The 15,558-nt window shown below is 32.2% G+C and overlaps 1 protein-coding gene and 1 long non-coding RNA gene across 2 annotated transcripts; one reads left to right on the plus strand and one right to left on the minus strand.

Annotated features, from left to right (window-relative positions):
* The first annotated feature begins 1,352 nt into the window (after window positions 1–1,352).
* On the plus strand, window positions 1,353–4,894 carry LOC129308036 (peter Pan-like protein). Its single transcript, XM_054949007.1, has 8 exons — window positions 1,353–1,511; window positions 1,586–1,695; window positions 1,975–2,175; window positions 2,598–2,828; window positions 2,957–3,049; window positions 3,132–3,319; window positions 3,730–3,923; window positions 4,451–4,894. Exons 2-8 carry the CDS (start codon window positions 1,693–1,695, stop codon window positions 4,609–4,611), a joined length of 1,071 nt encoding a protein of 356 aa, XP_054804982.1. The 5' UTR covers window positions 1,353–1,511; window positions 1,586–1,692; the 3' UTR covers window positions 4,612–4,894.
* A 6,042-nt stretch (window positions 4,895–10,936) lies between these two features.
* Window positions 10,937–14,616, minus strand: LOC129307746 (uncharacterized). The gene is made up of 3 exons (XR_008592476.1): window positions 12,874–14,616; window positions 12,324–12,413; window positions 10,937–11,273 (listed from the first exon to the last, which is right to left on the minus strand). It is a non-coding gene; the product is annotated as an uncharacterized LOC129307746 (long non-coding RNA).
* Window positions 14,617–15,558: the final 942 nt, after the last annotated feature.

Consider the following 15,558-nt stretch of genomic DNA (forward strand, 5'->3'; position numbering starts at 1 on the left):
ATCAGAACGTGATAGAAAAGAGCAATATCAACTTAATGCGCGATTGACCCAAAAAAAAAAAAACAAAAAACTTAATGCGTGATGTTACAAGTTACGTGTGCGCGTGTCTGTGTTTGGGGGGGGGGGCGCTCCGCGCCAATTTCACTCCCGTCCCTTAAATAGCGCATGCAGTCTTTGATGCGTGAGATCTAATAAACAGCATTTATGTAGGGTATATTATCCAATAAAAACTGTCATCACTAACCAATTAAAGTTATTATTAATGTTGTCTATAAAGAGTTAACATGAAACGATTAAATATACTTTGAGTTACAGTCAAAATGAGTATATATATAAGAATAAGCTAACAATTTATTCATTGGATGAAGTGCAAACAAAGTGGTGAGAATATCTAAATCAAAGTTGAAACTCACTCTTAGGGATGAGATGCTCAAAGCTCACTCTCAAGGATGATGGAAGATAGTAAGACAAGACCCTCAGAGCTCAAAGAGTGGAAGATGTGATAGAGGAGTCCAAAAGAAAGAGGTTCAGGTGTTCGTTTGAAGACAAAGAGCAAGAGTAGAGCAATGGAAGGATGAAGGAAGATTGAAGCAAATGGTCGAAGAGAAAAGTCAAAGATGGAGAATGAGATTCATTTAGGGCTTTTAGCTTTTTTTAAATTTTTAAATTTTCTATATATTCTAAACTCAAATGATGTGATTTTGGGGGTTAAAATTTTCAAAAAATATCAACTCGCCCAACCCGTGAGGATAGACAGGTTGATTTGGGTTAATTTCAAGTCATTTAGGCTAACTCAAGTCAATCAATTCTACTCTAAAATATAAAATCGGACCGAATAGAAGGCCAAGTTACATATTTGATTGGCAAGTTCTCTTCGGTTTTAAAACCAATGTTAAGTATACATCTAAACCACATACATTTAAAGTTTAATACTTTTTTCTTTGAAAGTATCAAATTAGAAACAAAAATAAATCATAAAATTTGTCATTTTCAATAATTATATTTCTATTTTCAAAAAAATAATTATACATCTTTTTAAAAAATTTTAATTTATCAAGCTGACTTTTGAAAAAAATTAAGGATAAATTATGTTGGTAATTGATTTTAATCCTAACTTCAATTTTACAACTTCTAACCCAAACACACACCTTTTTCTAATATTTTGTGAGTTATCAATAATTATGTATCCTAACAGTAATGCTATATCTCTCTCTCTCTGTTTTTTAAAAAAAAAAGAGGCCTTGGATTTGAACCCGCATTATGAGTGTGTGCTTTCCTTTTTTGTGAGAAATAGTTAGGTTAGGGATAAAATTTTAAAAAATATTTTATCAGTCACATTGAATGAAAAAGCCGTTTGAGAGGAAAATCACGTCTGCAAAACGGAAAGAATGAGTGCGTTTCGTGGATAGACGTTTGAAGCAAGCCCTGAAGCTTGAAGTTCTGTCATGTCATTTTGGCGCCGCAGTCCTTGCCTCATCATCTGCGGCTTCTTCTTCTGGCTTCTATCTCAGGTGTGTTTTCCACCTCTTTGTTTGATCGAAACTTTGCTGGGCTTAATGCTGAGTTTGGATTGTCGATTCGACAGTGTCGCAGCAACTCTTTTTACCCTACCAGGCTCTATCGACTACTGCAGTAAGAGGGACTAAATTGCTTTGAGCCTTTGAGATCCGCAGAGTCACTTTTCCCCAAACTATGGTAAGATGAGATGCTCCTTTTTGTCCTTTCTTCAAGTATCCTTGCTTTCTTTACCACCTTGGTAACGGTCCTTAAATTAGTCAGATGGAGGGGAAACCAGGAGCTAACACTTAGTTTAAAGCTTTTCTTGTCTTATTACTGTATTGGGAGTTACTTTTCTTCAAGTCTCTCTTGGTTATCCAACCAAAATCCCCTCCCCTTTTGGTTATTCTCTTTTTATGGGCTTTAGCTTTGGCTTCACCATTTGTTGTTACTCATTATCCTTTTTGAATGAAACAGAGGAAAAAGAAGAACTTCTCTAGGAAGCCTGTTGTCATCAGGAATCAGAAGCAACAACAGCAGCCGTCTGTGGATCCTATTACGGGAAAGAAGATCCCAAAGAGTTTTGTGTTTTCAAGAGGGAAGTTGCCTGGTCCTCTCAGGCAACTTCAGATGGACCTGAGAAAGTTGATGTTGCCTTATACTGCTCTCAACCTCAAGGTGGATGTTTCTAGATCCTTTCTTACTTTTTCTGTTTTCTATTCATATCCTGCTGTATGTGTCGTCTAAACAAGATTAATCAAGCTGTGAGAAGAATAAATTTAGTTTTAATTGTGAAGTACTATCTGTGTGGAAGTCACTTAATAAACTGTTCATTCTTAGAATTTACTATTATGAAGTGTCTACTTGACTGTGAAATAAACCATTGGAGGGTTGGAAATGACTGTCATACCATGAAGAGTTTAGACAACAAAGAAAATCGCTTCTTCACTTTTAGCTTAGGAATCTAGCCACTATTGGAAGTTAAAGTTGATTATTGGAAGTTAAATTTCTTTAGGAATCTGCAGACTGCACTCTGCGTGTATTTGATAGCACTAGTTAAATCCTTTTTTGTTGACTATACATTTTTCTTCTTTTTGTAGGAAAAGAAGCGAAACAATCTAAAAGACTTTCTGAATGTTGCTGGACCTATGGGTGTTACACATTTCGTGATATTGTCAAAAACGGCAACTGCACCTTATTTGAGGGTTGCAACCACCCCTCAAGGACCTACTCTTACTTTTAAAATAAATGAATACTCATTGGCAGCTGATATTGCTCAGTCTCAATTGCGTCCTCGGTGCCCTAAAGATCTTTTCAAAAATTCAGCTTTGGTAAAATATTTTATCCATGGGTGTTCATTGATGGTCACTTGCTTTTCTGTTCTATTTCCGGATTTTACAGTTTGCTAGTAGAATGTTGAGAAATGATTATTTAATATGCTGGTTAATTATTTTGGTAGATTGTGCTTTCTGGTTTTGTGAGCGGAGAACTTCCTCTACAGCTTACAACTAACATGTTTCAGAACATATTCCCAACAATTGATGTTAAAACTGTAAGTTTTAAACCCCACAGCATTTAATGGACTTAACGTTCAATTCCTTCATCTTTTATTGCTACTTAATGTTTTATTTCAGGTTAAACTCTCTTCTTGCCAGAGAATTGTGCTGCTTAATTACAACAAAGACACAAAACTCATTGATTTTCGGCATTATTCCATAAGATTACAACCTGTAGGTGTTTCACGCAGAATAAGAAAATTTGTGCAAAACCATCAAGTCCCTGATTTAAGGAATCTTCATGATGTGAGTGATTTTATCACAAAGTAAGATACTTGCTTTCCATCTTATTTCTTATTCTTTCTTATCTTTAGATGATGGGTTGGGAGACAGTTAATATCATTTATTTATGGTATTTGTGGTTAGGCTTTCCTGACCATTTGCAGCCTTTTTATTTTCTGAATTACTTATCCGAGAACTTGAGATTGGCGTCTTGGGCAGTTGTGTATATGAATTAACCAAATGGTTTTTCAAGGATTCTTCTCTTCCGAAATATTTCTTGAACTGTACTCTTGTACAAATTTTTTTTTTTTAAAGAGAATCTTTTACATTCTAAGAACAGGAATTGGGAAATGAGCGAAAAATTTTGTTGAGTACAGAAAATAATTAATCATATCGAATATTCCTCTTTCTTTTTGTTCTTGTTCTAAGATTTTGTTTATTTGTGCTTTCAAAGGGCTGGTTATGGATCAGAGAGTGAAGCAGACGATGAAGCAGCAACAGTGACTTTGTCAAGTGACCTTGGTAGAGTTAATCGTGCTTCTACAAAAAGTGCAGTGAAGCTTCAAGAGGTCGGTCCCAGGATGACGCTTAAACTAATCAAGGTTGAGAAAGGGCTGTGTTCCGGTGAAGTACTCTTCAGTGAATATGGTACAGTATCTCTTAATTTACTAGGCATGGTAAATTGATAAATAGGAGCATTGGCATCCAGACCTTAACACCGTTTTATCAGCTGTTTAGCATATTTTCTCTCTTAAACCTTAAGAAACCAACCAGAATTCTTTCATTAAACATTTATTATTGATGCTGAAAGAAATAACTGCCTGAGAAGTAATGATGCTTGCTAGATCTCTTGTTGTAGACTAGAGATTGCTATTTGCATCAGATGGTTGCGTTGTGCGTGCTTGGTTTCATCACCACTCTATTTTGACCTGGTTTTCATATACGCGAGACCACACATGATTCCTGTGACAGTTTTCTTTGGCTCCATTTCTTCTTTTTCCCTTAATCATGATTTTTGAAACGTGTCTTTTGTTGATGAATTTGGCTGTTGATAGAGTACAACAGTATCATACAATTCACATATCTGATCACACTTAGTGGAATAAAGCTTGTTGTTAGTGTTGCGGTTATCTTTTGTTGATGAAATATGTGTTGGATTTCCCTGTTCTTGTTAGGAAACGATAGTGGCAAAGGAAAAAATGATGACAAGATGAAGGAGAATCAAGATAGAGAAGATTCAGAAGATAGTGAAGATGAAGATGGAAATGGCGAAGATTCAGAGGACATTGAAGATGAAGATGGAAATGGAGAAGATTCAGAAAACATGGAAGACTAGGAGCATTAACTGAACGATGTGTTTTTAGTAAGAAATACGGTGTTTTATGTAAAAGCTGTCGGGTATTTTTATTTGAGCAGCATCATAACTATACGAAGATCCTACCAGAAAATTTTTTCGAGCATTCGGGGTACGGGCATACAGAACAGATCCGGTTTAAGTAAGGCTGTGAGCATTCTGGTTCCTTAAGATCTATGAGGATCATAACTATATTGGGGCTGTCTGGATTGAACAAATAATCGATTGCAATGAAAATTATCCAAACAACTCAAAATTTTACTAATTGATTGTTAAGGCTAGAATCACGTTTTCTAGTAAGCTCTAGGAGGCTTCTTTTCCTCAGATCAATTTTACTGTTATAATATTAATTATTTGTCACAATCTCACCTGTCAATATTACCCTCGGTAGTATTACACATGATTTTCTATTTCTCTAGTCTTATCTCTCGTCTCCCGTCTCCCGTCTCTCACTCTCTCGATCTCCTTCTTGTGCCATTTCTCTGCCGTCGTCCTCCCACCCCCCACTTGGTCACCATCCGTCGTCTCTATTCTACGGCCAGTGCAACAATCTTCGGCCATTGCGTTTTGTCTTGTCTCCCATCTGCGGATCATGTGCTCCTTCTCTTGAGCTGTCCTCCTCCCTCTGTCGACTAGGTCGCCGTTTGTCATCTCCGAGCTTCGGCCAACAGCAGCAAGCTCCAGCCGTAGTAGAAGGTCCATGTTGGCTTGATCTAGTCAACCCATCTTCGATCTGCTGGTCTTCATCCGCCGTCGATCTGGTCTGTGGAAGAATCTGTGCGCTCCTTTTTTGGTTTTCTATCATTTTAGGTTTCCTTCCACATTCCCTAATTCATCAGTATTTAATATTTATGTTGCTATGTCGTTTAAATTTAATGGGACCGATTGATATTGTTTAAACTACGGTGTTCTGACTCTTAGATCAAGAGGTATTCTCCTCTCGTTTCAATGTATAGCAGTTTCAATTTACTCATCGTTTCTTCTCTGAATTTAGTTCTTGTTAGCATTGATTCAGCAACCAATGGCTACTGATAACACTTTTGAGAAACTATATATCTTTTTGTTTGACTTGGTTTGATTTCTCGTGGGAGATATCTTCTTCCACAATAGATATTGGATTCCAAACTTCGTGGAAGTCTGTTTGCTATTCTTGTTCTAGTGCTTTATATTCATTTATTTACATTGTCCTCTCCTCTGTTGGCTTCCATGACGATATACCTTTGCGAATATGATTTGTAACATCTGTTTTTATGATAATATCCTTTTGTTGTACTGTGAAGTCCATTTTTTCTTTTTGTCTGTCTTATGCTTTTATATTTTTTAGCTTGAGGCATCCTTGCATCAAGGAGCGAAGCAACAAATGCCTTCCTTCAACCTGCCTCTGTTTTCATTTATTGTTTGAACAGAGCAACATTGTCCTCTCCTCTATTTTTTCTTTTTGGCACTTGAATTTGATTTTCTACTTGCTTATGGAGTTAACTAGGTGATGAGTTTTAAAGGGCATTGAATTGAAAAAAAGAATTAAGAATTCTTACGTATTTGGTCCCTTTGAAAATGATTAATATTCTACTTACATGTGAAATGTTGGACCATAATCAATTTTCTTGATTTTTCATTCAAATTGGAAACAAAAATTGTCAATATATATCTTCATTGCAAGATAGTAAATAAAAGTATAATATGCTTTTTGAAGTAGAGTGTGCGAGATATCTCTGTTAAAGCTATAAAATGGTTATAAAGGCGAGAGACAAAGATTAGAACACACAGAGTGATGTGAAGAAAACAATGCGTGATTGACTTGTCCCCTTTCCTTGTTTGTTTTGAATGATTTGTATTGTTGTGTTTAAGAAGATAAGAACTAATAAAAAAATTTAAAAATAGTTAGAGATTACGCGTGTTGGAGATTAAGCGTGTTTAAAAATTGTTGGAACAACAAAAGACAATAGAAAAAGTAATGATGACAGATTCCCAGTTAGATCCCTCCTTCACTGTAATTTTCTGGTCATTAACCACAAGGAGGAAGGTTGATGCGCGACGACAATGCAACGAGAGGGAGGGAGGGAAGGAGGGAGGGAGAGAGACAGAGAGAGATGTGGGGCATGTTTGGAAACTTATTCTAGGAACAGTTTTCTGTTCTCTAGAATAAAAGAATAAAAAAATTCATTTAGTAACGTGTTTTTAAAAAGTATTTTGAAGAATAAAAAAAATAAAATATTATTCTAAAGAATAGAAAAATGAAAACAATTTTTAAGTGTTATGTGACTATTATTTTAGAGAACAAAAGAGGAATGAAAAAAATATTTTTTTTATTATTTTTTTCAAAATATGTTTTATAAAATATCAGTTTTCAAAATATTAAAATAAAAATAATTTCAAATAGCTCCGTACTATTTGGAAAATGATGACTTTTCCCCTTGCAGTTTACTCTGTTGTCTCTTCCTCTCTGTGATAGCAGAGAGAAGCTGTGTTTCTGTACAAGGTAGTCTCGGAAGGTGAAGTAGCTTCTATTACTTCTACTGTTATTCAATACGTTCACCGCTTCCCTTACCTGTGAAGTTGTGATTTACATTCATCAATATATTCAAGTTAAAATCTATAGCTATCATTGTTTTTTATTTTCATGGCAAGTAATTTGATACTAATTTGACTTGCTTATATGTGATATTGTACAATTAATTCTTATATAGTACAATAATAATAAGAAGTCAAAAGCTTCTTCAGATTTGAGAAATACTAAAATATTTATTGAATATATTTGGAACAAGCATGGAAATCGCAAAGAAATGATTGTAGCTTTACCAAAGCAGGATGGAAAAATATAATTTGTAGCTTCAATGATAAGATTGGAAAAAAAAATGAGAAGCAGCAATTCAAAAACAAATGGAATAATATGAAAATAAAAAAGTGGTAGCTTTGGGATAACTTAATTTCTAATAAGATAGAATTGGGATGGCATTATGGAAAAAAAATATGGTGGATGCTCCAAATGATTGGTGGGAGAAGATATTGGTATGACATTATTATATGAGGCTATGTATTTATTCTATTTATTTGTATATTCTGTAATATTATTAGTAATGTATGTGCAAGAAAATATATCGTATGAAAAATTCAAAAATAAAGGACTACCCTTTACCAATGAAGTAATTGAATTGTTCTAAAGTACCACAGCTAATAGACCTAGAGTATAGGCACCTTTAAGTGGAGTTTTGCCTAATTTTCACAATAGGAATGACTGAATGAGGATGAGGATAGAGATGCCTATCACCCAAGTATGGTAAATGAGGGTATTGATATGGAAGAAGGTATAAGAGATAGTGATGAGATTTTAGGAACTATTGGAATAATGGTGAATTTAATAGAGTAGTTCTGAATATTTCTCAAGGAATCTTAAGTGGAGGCAATGGTAAGAGGAAGAGGGGTGAAAGTGTTAGAAATTGTGCCATAAGGCCAATCATTGTACTATGCATATTGTTATTTAATGAATTTCTCTTTTATTATCATATCAATTGCATGTTTAATATGATAACTGTATCCTTGGACGAACTACAGTGATTGTCCTAAATGTCTCTAGTCAGTCATCTATGAGAGATCATAGATGAAACAAGACTAGTATGACTTTGATTAATTATAGAGATACAAATCAAAGTCATAGGCACTTGAAAGAGTATAAGGTGCTGGACCGACCCACTATGAGAAAGTTGCAAGATACAAGTCATAAGCTTATCTTATATGTAATTATATCACTAAGCCTTTTGACTTGAGAACATTATGGATTCCTATATGATGACCACTGAACTTTGATCTAATCAAAATTTACATTTGATCGGGTGATTATAAAGGCTATAATTGAGTTTGTGATATTCATGCAGAGGAATATGAGTAGTTAAGATGAAATTTACCCTTTACATTAAGTGAGAGATATTAATGGGTTTCTCGATGAGTAAGACTCAAAAAATGTATGGCCATGCTATAACAAAAAGGGTTTTTCCATTACTACAGTTAGTCCACTTAGAGATTAAAAAAGTAACGATCAGGTAACGGAGAATGACAATTTCATGTCTCATGCTTGGTCGAAATATTACGTGACAAAAGGGATGTGATACAGTTGCATGATAGGTTACATCAGATCATCGATCCTCATGTAAATTGGGTAATTGCAATGTCTTGTTAGAGGCCACTTGTGATTTATGGGCTAATAGCGTAATTAGCCTACTGCTAATTACATATAGACCTACAGGGTCGCACATAAGAACAGCTTAACTCAAGCTATCATATCCAAGTTCATTTAATTTGAAATATGTCTAGATTCAATTAATGTAATATAGAGTGAATGAATTATGTGTGTGTGTGTGTGTGAATATTTATTTGATATATATATATATATTTATATGAAATATAAAATTTAAAATATAATTTTATGTGTATATATATATTTTCAAAATATATATGTATATGATATATGTAAAATTAAATATATATAATATATATTTTTGAAATATATATGTATATATATAATGTAATATGTATATGTGATATATATTATATTATATTATGTTATGTTATGTTAGTTTTAAATTTAATTTTATATGATAGATTAAATTTAATAACTAACATAATATGAGAGAATATCATATTAATTTTATAATTTAAATTTATAAGATAAATTTGAATTAGATATGATATCTTAAATTAAGTTTATGAGATAAATTTAATTAAATTTTTGTGAACTCTTTAAGTAAAAGACAAAAATTCTAATCCATATACTATATATAGATAGAGATGTGTTTTATGAAACAGGAAATAGTTAGAAAAGTTTTGATGGTAAAAACACTTTGAGAGTCACGAAATAACTTATAGAAAGAAAAACTAACGTTCAAAGAAGAACGGACGTTAGGAGCGCTAGCATGTTGTTCGAGGTAAAGAGTTATTCATGTGGATACAAGTAGAGGAAGTAGATCTACATTATCAATTCTTGAGATTCAAACTCTTGAAAAGAACACATGCCAAATTTGAAGAATTAAAAAGTTTACTCTTTTATCCACCTTGACTTAAACGAGTTCGTTCGGTTTATATCATGATAGAGACTTCAAAATTTTAATCTTCCACTACGCCTCCCTATCTAACAAAAAGCAGTAGCAGTAAGAAAAAGAAAAAAGCACTTAATAGAAGTCAAATAGCAAATACAATGAGTGTGATAGCTCAAATAATAAAGGAAGAATCCCGAGGCTAAGGAAACATCAATTCCTCAAGTCTTGTCTCTAGTCAAACAAATGGAGGAAGTTGCAGTTGACAAATGTTGGCTTTCACAATGCATGTCACTCTTCATGTGTCGAGAGGCAAGGGTAATGTTTTTAACCATGAAGGATGATAGAGAGATTGTGTTGGAGTGATTGAGATATAAGTGTTATAAAAATAATTGATTATGAGGGGTTTTAAAACATGTTTTGAATATATTATCTTACTTAAAGATTTGTCTGACATGTTTGTATTATATTATTGAATTTGATTTATGTAACTCTTTAAACTATTTATTTACTTTTTATATATGCTAGTGAAGTATTTTAATGTTGTGGAAAAGTTATTGCTATTTGTATAGTTAAATTATTTAAATATATTTATAATTGAAATTAAGTGCACATGTTATTTATGCATTTGGCTATAGGCAAGAAGGTGTAAAATCTCACAGTTAGCTAACAAAATCTAAGATAATCAAGGGATTAACTCATAAGAGATTACCAAATTTAAAATTTATAGAAATGGGATCTAAAGTTTTTGTCATTTAAAATAAATCAAAATTATTTATTAAACTACTAATCAGAGTAAAACAATGTTAAAGAAACAGGAGACAACTCAGAAGAGTGAAATGATTCAAAAATAATTGAAAAGTATAATAGTTTCAAAAATAGAGTAGTGCACAATGCGTTGCAAGTCCTCACTCTGTGTCACACACTGCAGTGTGTTGCACGAGATCAGACAGCATTTCTGCTATCATTTGACAACAATTTTGTGCAACTTTTAGCGTGCTCCATTTCTCCATTTGATGCCTGAATGAGATGATTTAAGTATCTACAAAAAATTCTTTTCATATACTAGCTAATGACTTAGATTTTACTTTCAAATTAAATCATATAAGGAAATTCAACACTCAAACATATTTTCACAAATTTTCTCATTTTTTACAAATAAAGGGGTGTCCAAAACCCCATACATGTGTCAAATGCTATTCATAACATTCAAACCATACTTATTGGACTAAGATTACTTATACAACATACCATATGAACATAAACACCACCATATCAAATTTTCACCTTTCAACCCCTTTAATACTAAAAATAGAAGAAGGAGATTTTAGCATTACATTTCAATATCAACATTCACAGTTAAAATTAAATGAACATCCCTATACTTATACTAATATTTTAGCCCTACAATACACTTGAGCAACATACAACAACAACCTAAAGCTTAAAATATATTTCAAAAATCATAAACATTAAAAGTACAAGTATATGCAAAATATAACCTAATTGGTAATATATCAAATATTACAGAGAAAAATAGAATCAAGAGGCTATGCAGTAGGAATCTTAAATTTCTAAGTCTCTGTAGCTTTTTCCTTTTCATACTGGAGCCAGAGCCTGTAAAATAGAAAAAGAGAGAGATGAGTTTAGCCACTCAGTAACAAAGGTACACCTACTCCATATAGTTATATATCAATTGATCTAAACACATAGAGTGAGTTAATTACTCAAAAACATTTAATTACAGGACACATAATTTGTTATTTCTCAATTTTATTCATTTTCAGAATTCTCATCTTAAATCATGCGGCATATTATCACAAGACACACAGATATGTAATAATGGCCCAATTTATTATTATGACTTGCTACAATTTTAAACAATCATGTGACATGTCAGATAAACACTTATGTGTGATCAAACTACGTTGTACTTTCTTTGTACCTTTCAATTGAAACAATGGACTATAATATCAAACAAGACTTCGTCCGTGTGACTGGACTATCCAAACTCACCAATCATGAGGTGTTACCTAGCCAAAAATTATAGAACTCACTTTCAAACCACAACTTTTCCTACTCTCAAATCTCTGAGGTGTCATATAACTTAAGCTAATTTCTTCGATAAAAAGGTGGAGATAACTAGATTCTAGTCCTTTGACAAACTATAGGATAAGGCTATACCCTCGTGCATTGGAGGCAATCGAAAATATCATTTGGATTTTAACTACTCTTCTTCTTAGGCGAATTCTCGCCAAATGATCATGCAATGAACGATGCTGACTCATTTCACAATTTCATTTATTTAATATTAACACATTGGGTTTATGATAATACACTACCCAAGTAAGCATTCATATTGTTTTAAAAAATATTCTTCACTTTACTAAATCATTAATTTCTTCATCAATACATAATCATCACATCACATATCATCACACTTCTCATCTCAGTATATGTACATATTTATAGTTTTTGAAAATCACTTTGAATTCAACTCTACATTTCAAGTCAATATAAAACATTATGCACATTCACAATTTAACCAATTATCAAGCTCATAACATGCTTTCACATTCAAAATTAAATTATATATGTCAATATGCACATTTCACAATTAACATTCAATTAACAAATAATTATTCAAAATACAGTTCCCCCGATTACCTTAAACATTTGAGAGATCAAAGGTTTATTCTTCAATAACTAGCTTTCAAGCTTGCTTTTGAAGCCCAAAGTAGTGCTTGGACAATTAATCTACAATAAACAAGTCCAAACCTTAATTAAAATTATTGACAACACATTTCTAACTCTCATATTTTCTCTTCCAAAATACTTAATGCTTTTACTTCTCACATTTAGACCTACTTAATGCTTTTACTTATCACATTTAAACCTACCCATTAGGTTTATTGACTATCTTTAGCTCTCAATATCTTTATTAAACTCCCATATTACCATTAATGGCTTTCTAACCAAGTCTATCTACCTTAATAAATGGCATTTTCAGCCATAAATGAACCCATAACTATCAAAATGTGTAACTTCATTAATCTTAGGTTTAAATATCTTAAAAAAATCTCACTAACTTTATTTGAGTCAATGAGTTCAGACCTATAACCTATATGAATCAAAAATTATCTCCCATTATCAAATCCTAACTAAAAACTTCAAGAAAATGGAAGAGAAAGGAAGGAAAGGAGTGTAGAACACTTACCATAGTTGTTTTCTAGCACCAAAATACTCTCAAACCATCAATATGGTAAACCTGAGTAAAGCAAGAACGAGCTCCTTTGTTTTTCTCTTCTTCCTCTTCTAATTTCTGTTTCAGCTTGTGAGCCACTTATAAAAAATTTTGGCCATGCACTATGGCACACAGCACATGCCGTGTCATTGTGCATGGCATAAAGAGGTGCTCTTTCATTGTTTCTCATCTTTACGTTGCGGTGGATGCACTGAGTGTCATGGCATGTGGCACAAAGACAATCCCTTCATGTTTTCTCCTCAATGCTCAGGTGGCCTGCTTTCACTTTGAACCCATAAGTAGGGCTCAAAGCACAACCAAATATACTTATTAGACTTCTCTGCCACACACCATATCAAATCACTCAATTATCATGATTAAACTTGAATAATTCCTTAGTAATCCAAGGATTAAAATTTGAGATGTTACATAAGGAGTATGGAAGAGTCATATAAAAAAGGTTAAAAAATCCCAAAAAGTTGGTCCCTTGATTAGGTTGATGCAGTAAGACATTTATGTAAAGAGCCATGTAGAAATAGTGAATATACAAGTCATTTGTGGGTGAATGAAATCTTAAAAGGACACTCAATTTGTTGCTATGAAATGTTTAGAATGGAGCCATATGTGTTTCATCAATTATACAGTGAATTGGTACAGTATGGACAGAAGGATACAAAATAAATGAGAGTACAAGAAATGGTTGCAATACTTTTAAATATAATTGGACATGGGTTAGGAAACAGGATGACATAAGAAAGATTTCAACACTTAAGAGAGACTATTCACAGACATTTCCATGAACTTTTAATGGCTTGCTCTAAACTTACAATGGAATATATCAAACCACAAGATAGGTCCTTTTGTCACACACAAAAAAAAATGGTAAGTGATATTGGCCATTTTTTAAAAATACAATTGGAGCAATTGATGATGCACATATTCCATGTGTAGTCCTAGCCAATGAGAAATCAAAATATATTAGAAGAAAAGAAATCCCAATGCAAAAATGTAATGGCTATGTGTGATTGGCATATATACTTTGCTTTTGTCTTGGCTGGATGTGAGGGTACTACACACGATGCTCGCATTTTTGATCGTGCTTTGACAACTTGGTTGTCAATAAACTTTCCACATTTGTCTTCAGGTATATTTATTGGTTTAATTTATTTATGTTGGGCTTTTCAACTTACAAACATTGATAATAATCTCTTTTTTACAAGGTAAATATTATTTGATGGATGTCAGCTATCCAACACCAAATTGATATCTTGGAATGTATAGGTGGGAATGCTATCATCTTTTTGATTTTAGAAGATCAACTAAATTTGCAAATCTTAATGAGGTCTTTAATTATTTTCATTCAAGTTTACAATGCACAATAAAAAGAACATTTGGAGTTTGGAAGAACAAATTTGCAATTTTACACAATATGCCTAGGTACGACTATAAAATACAAGTTCAAATCATTGTTGCAACAATGATAATACATAATTTCATTAGAAGACAATCTAATTCTGATTCTGATTTTATGTGCCATGAAAGGGAAGATCGAATAGAGCATGATGAGGAGGAAGATCATCATGTTGATGAATGTTCATCCTTGCTATCATCCATAACACCTTCATAAGATATGGCTCATATCTGTAATATCATTAGAGATCAACTTATATATTATCATCTTCATTAATTATTGTAAAATTGATGTTTAATTTTTAAGAATTATACCTTTCTCTTTTATAAAATTTATTTGAACTTAGATTTATTGAGTCATTTATTTACATAAATTAAAATGTTAATATTAATATAATTTAAATTTCTATAATTAATCAGATATATAAGTTAAATAATATATTTTACTTCTTAAATAAAGTTTAAAAAATTTAATAATATTATGTACAACTTTATCAATAATTTAATTTTAAAAAGTAATGTCATTTATGATAATTTGCACTGGTAAAATTAATTCTGACTAAATTATCCAAATATTTTTAATTATATTAAAATTAATTTTAAAAAAATAGTATCCAAACAGATTGCATCATAATATAATGAATTATAATCAAAATCAATCATATTAACCAATTGTTTTCCTAATTAATTATACCTAATTAAAATCCATACGGGCTCATTGTCTATACAGAAGTTGCTACTATAGTAGGTTTTTCATCGAACATTCTGGTTCCTCAAGATCTATGAAGATCACAAGAATATCAGAGATAAAATTGATGATCACTATGATTAGTTCTTTACTTTGAGAACCATCCTATTGTCTTTTTATTAACTTCGCATGACGGAGCTTAATTTCAAGAGAGTAGTTCTTTACTGATGTACTGAAAAAGATAGAGAATTTGAAATTCACAGATGAAGAAAATTACTATATGAAAATAATTATTTCCATTTGAGATTTTATTATGCTTGAATCTAGACTATTAAGTACTACTTGATATATACAAAAAAATCAAATTATAGTTTTATATCAAGTTCACAGGAAACAAGTAATAACATAAAAGATGACAATCAACCAGCTAGTTAATCACTGTGAGGTCTGGTTCAAACCACACAAAGAATTAGCCATGCAATGCAAAGAATCGGTCAAAAACTCAGATTACAAAGCAACATATCAGAGGAAGATTCATTCAGTTTAAAATTAAAATTAAA

The sequence above is a fragment of the Prosopis cineraria genome, unplaced genomic scaffold, assembly GCF_029017545.1.
Source record: "Prosopis cineraria cultivar Desert tree isolate PC_DT_omini unplaced genomic scaffold, ASM2901754v1 PC4, whole genome shotgun sequence".
NCBI lineage: Eukaryota > Viridiplantae > Streptophyta > Magnoliopsida > Fabales > Fabaceae > Prosopis > Prosopis cineraria.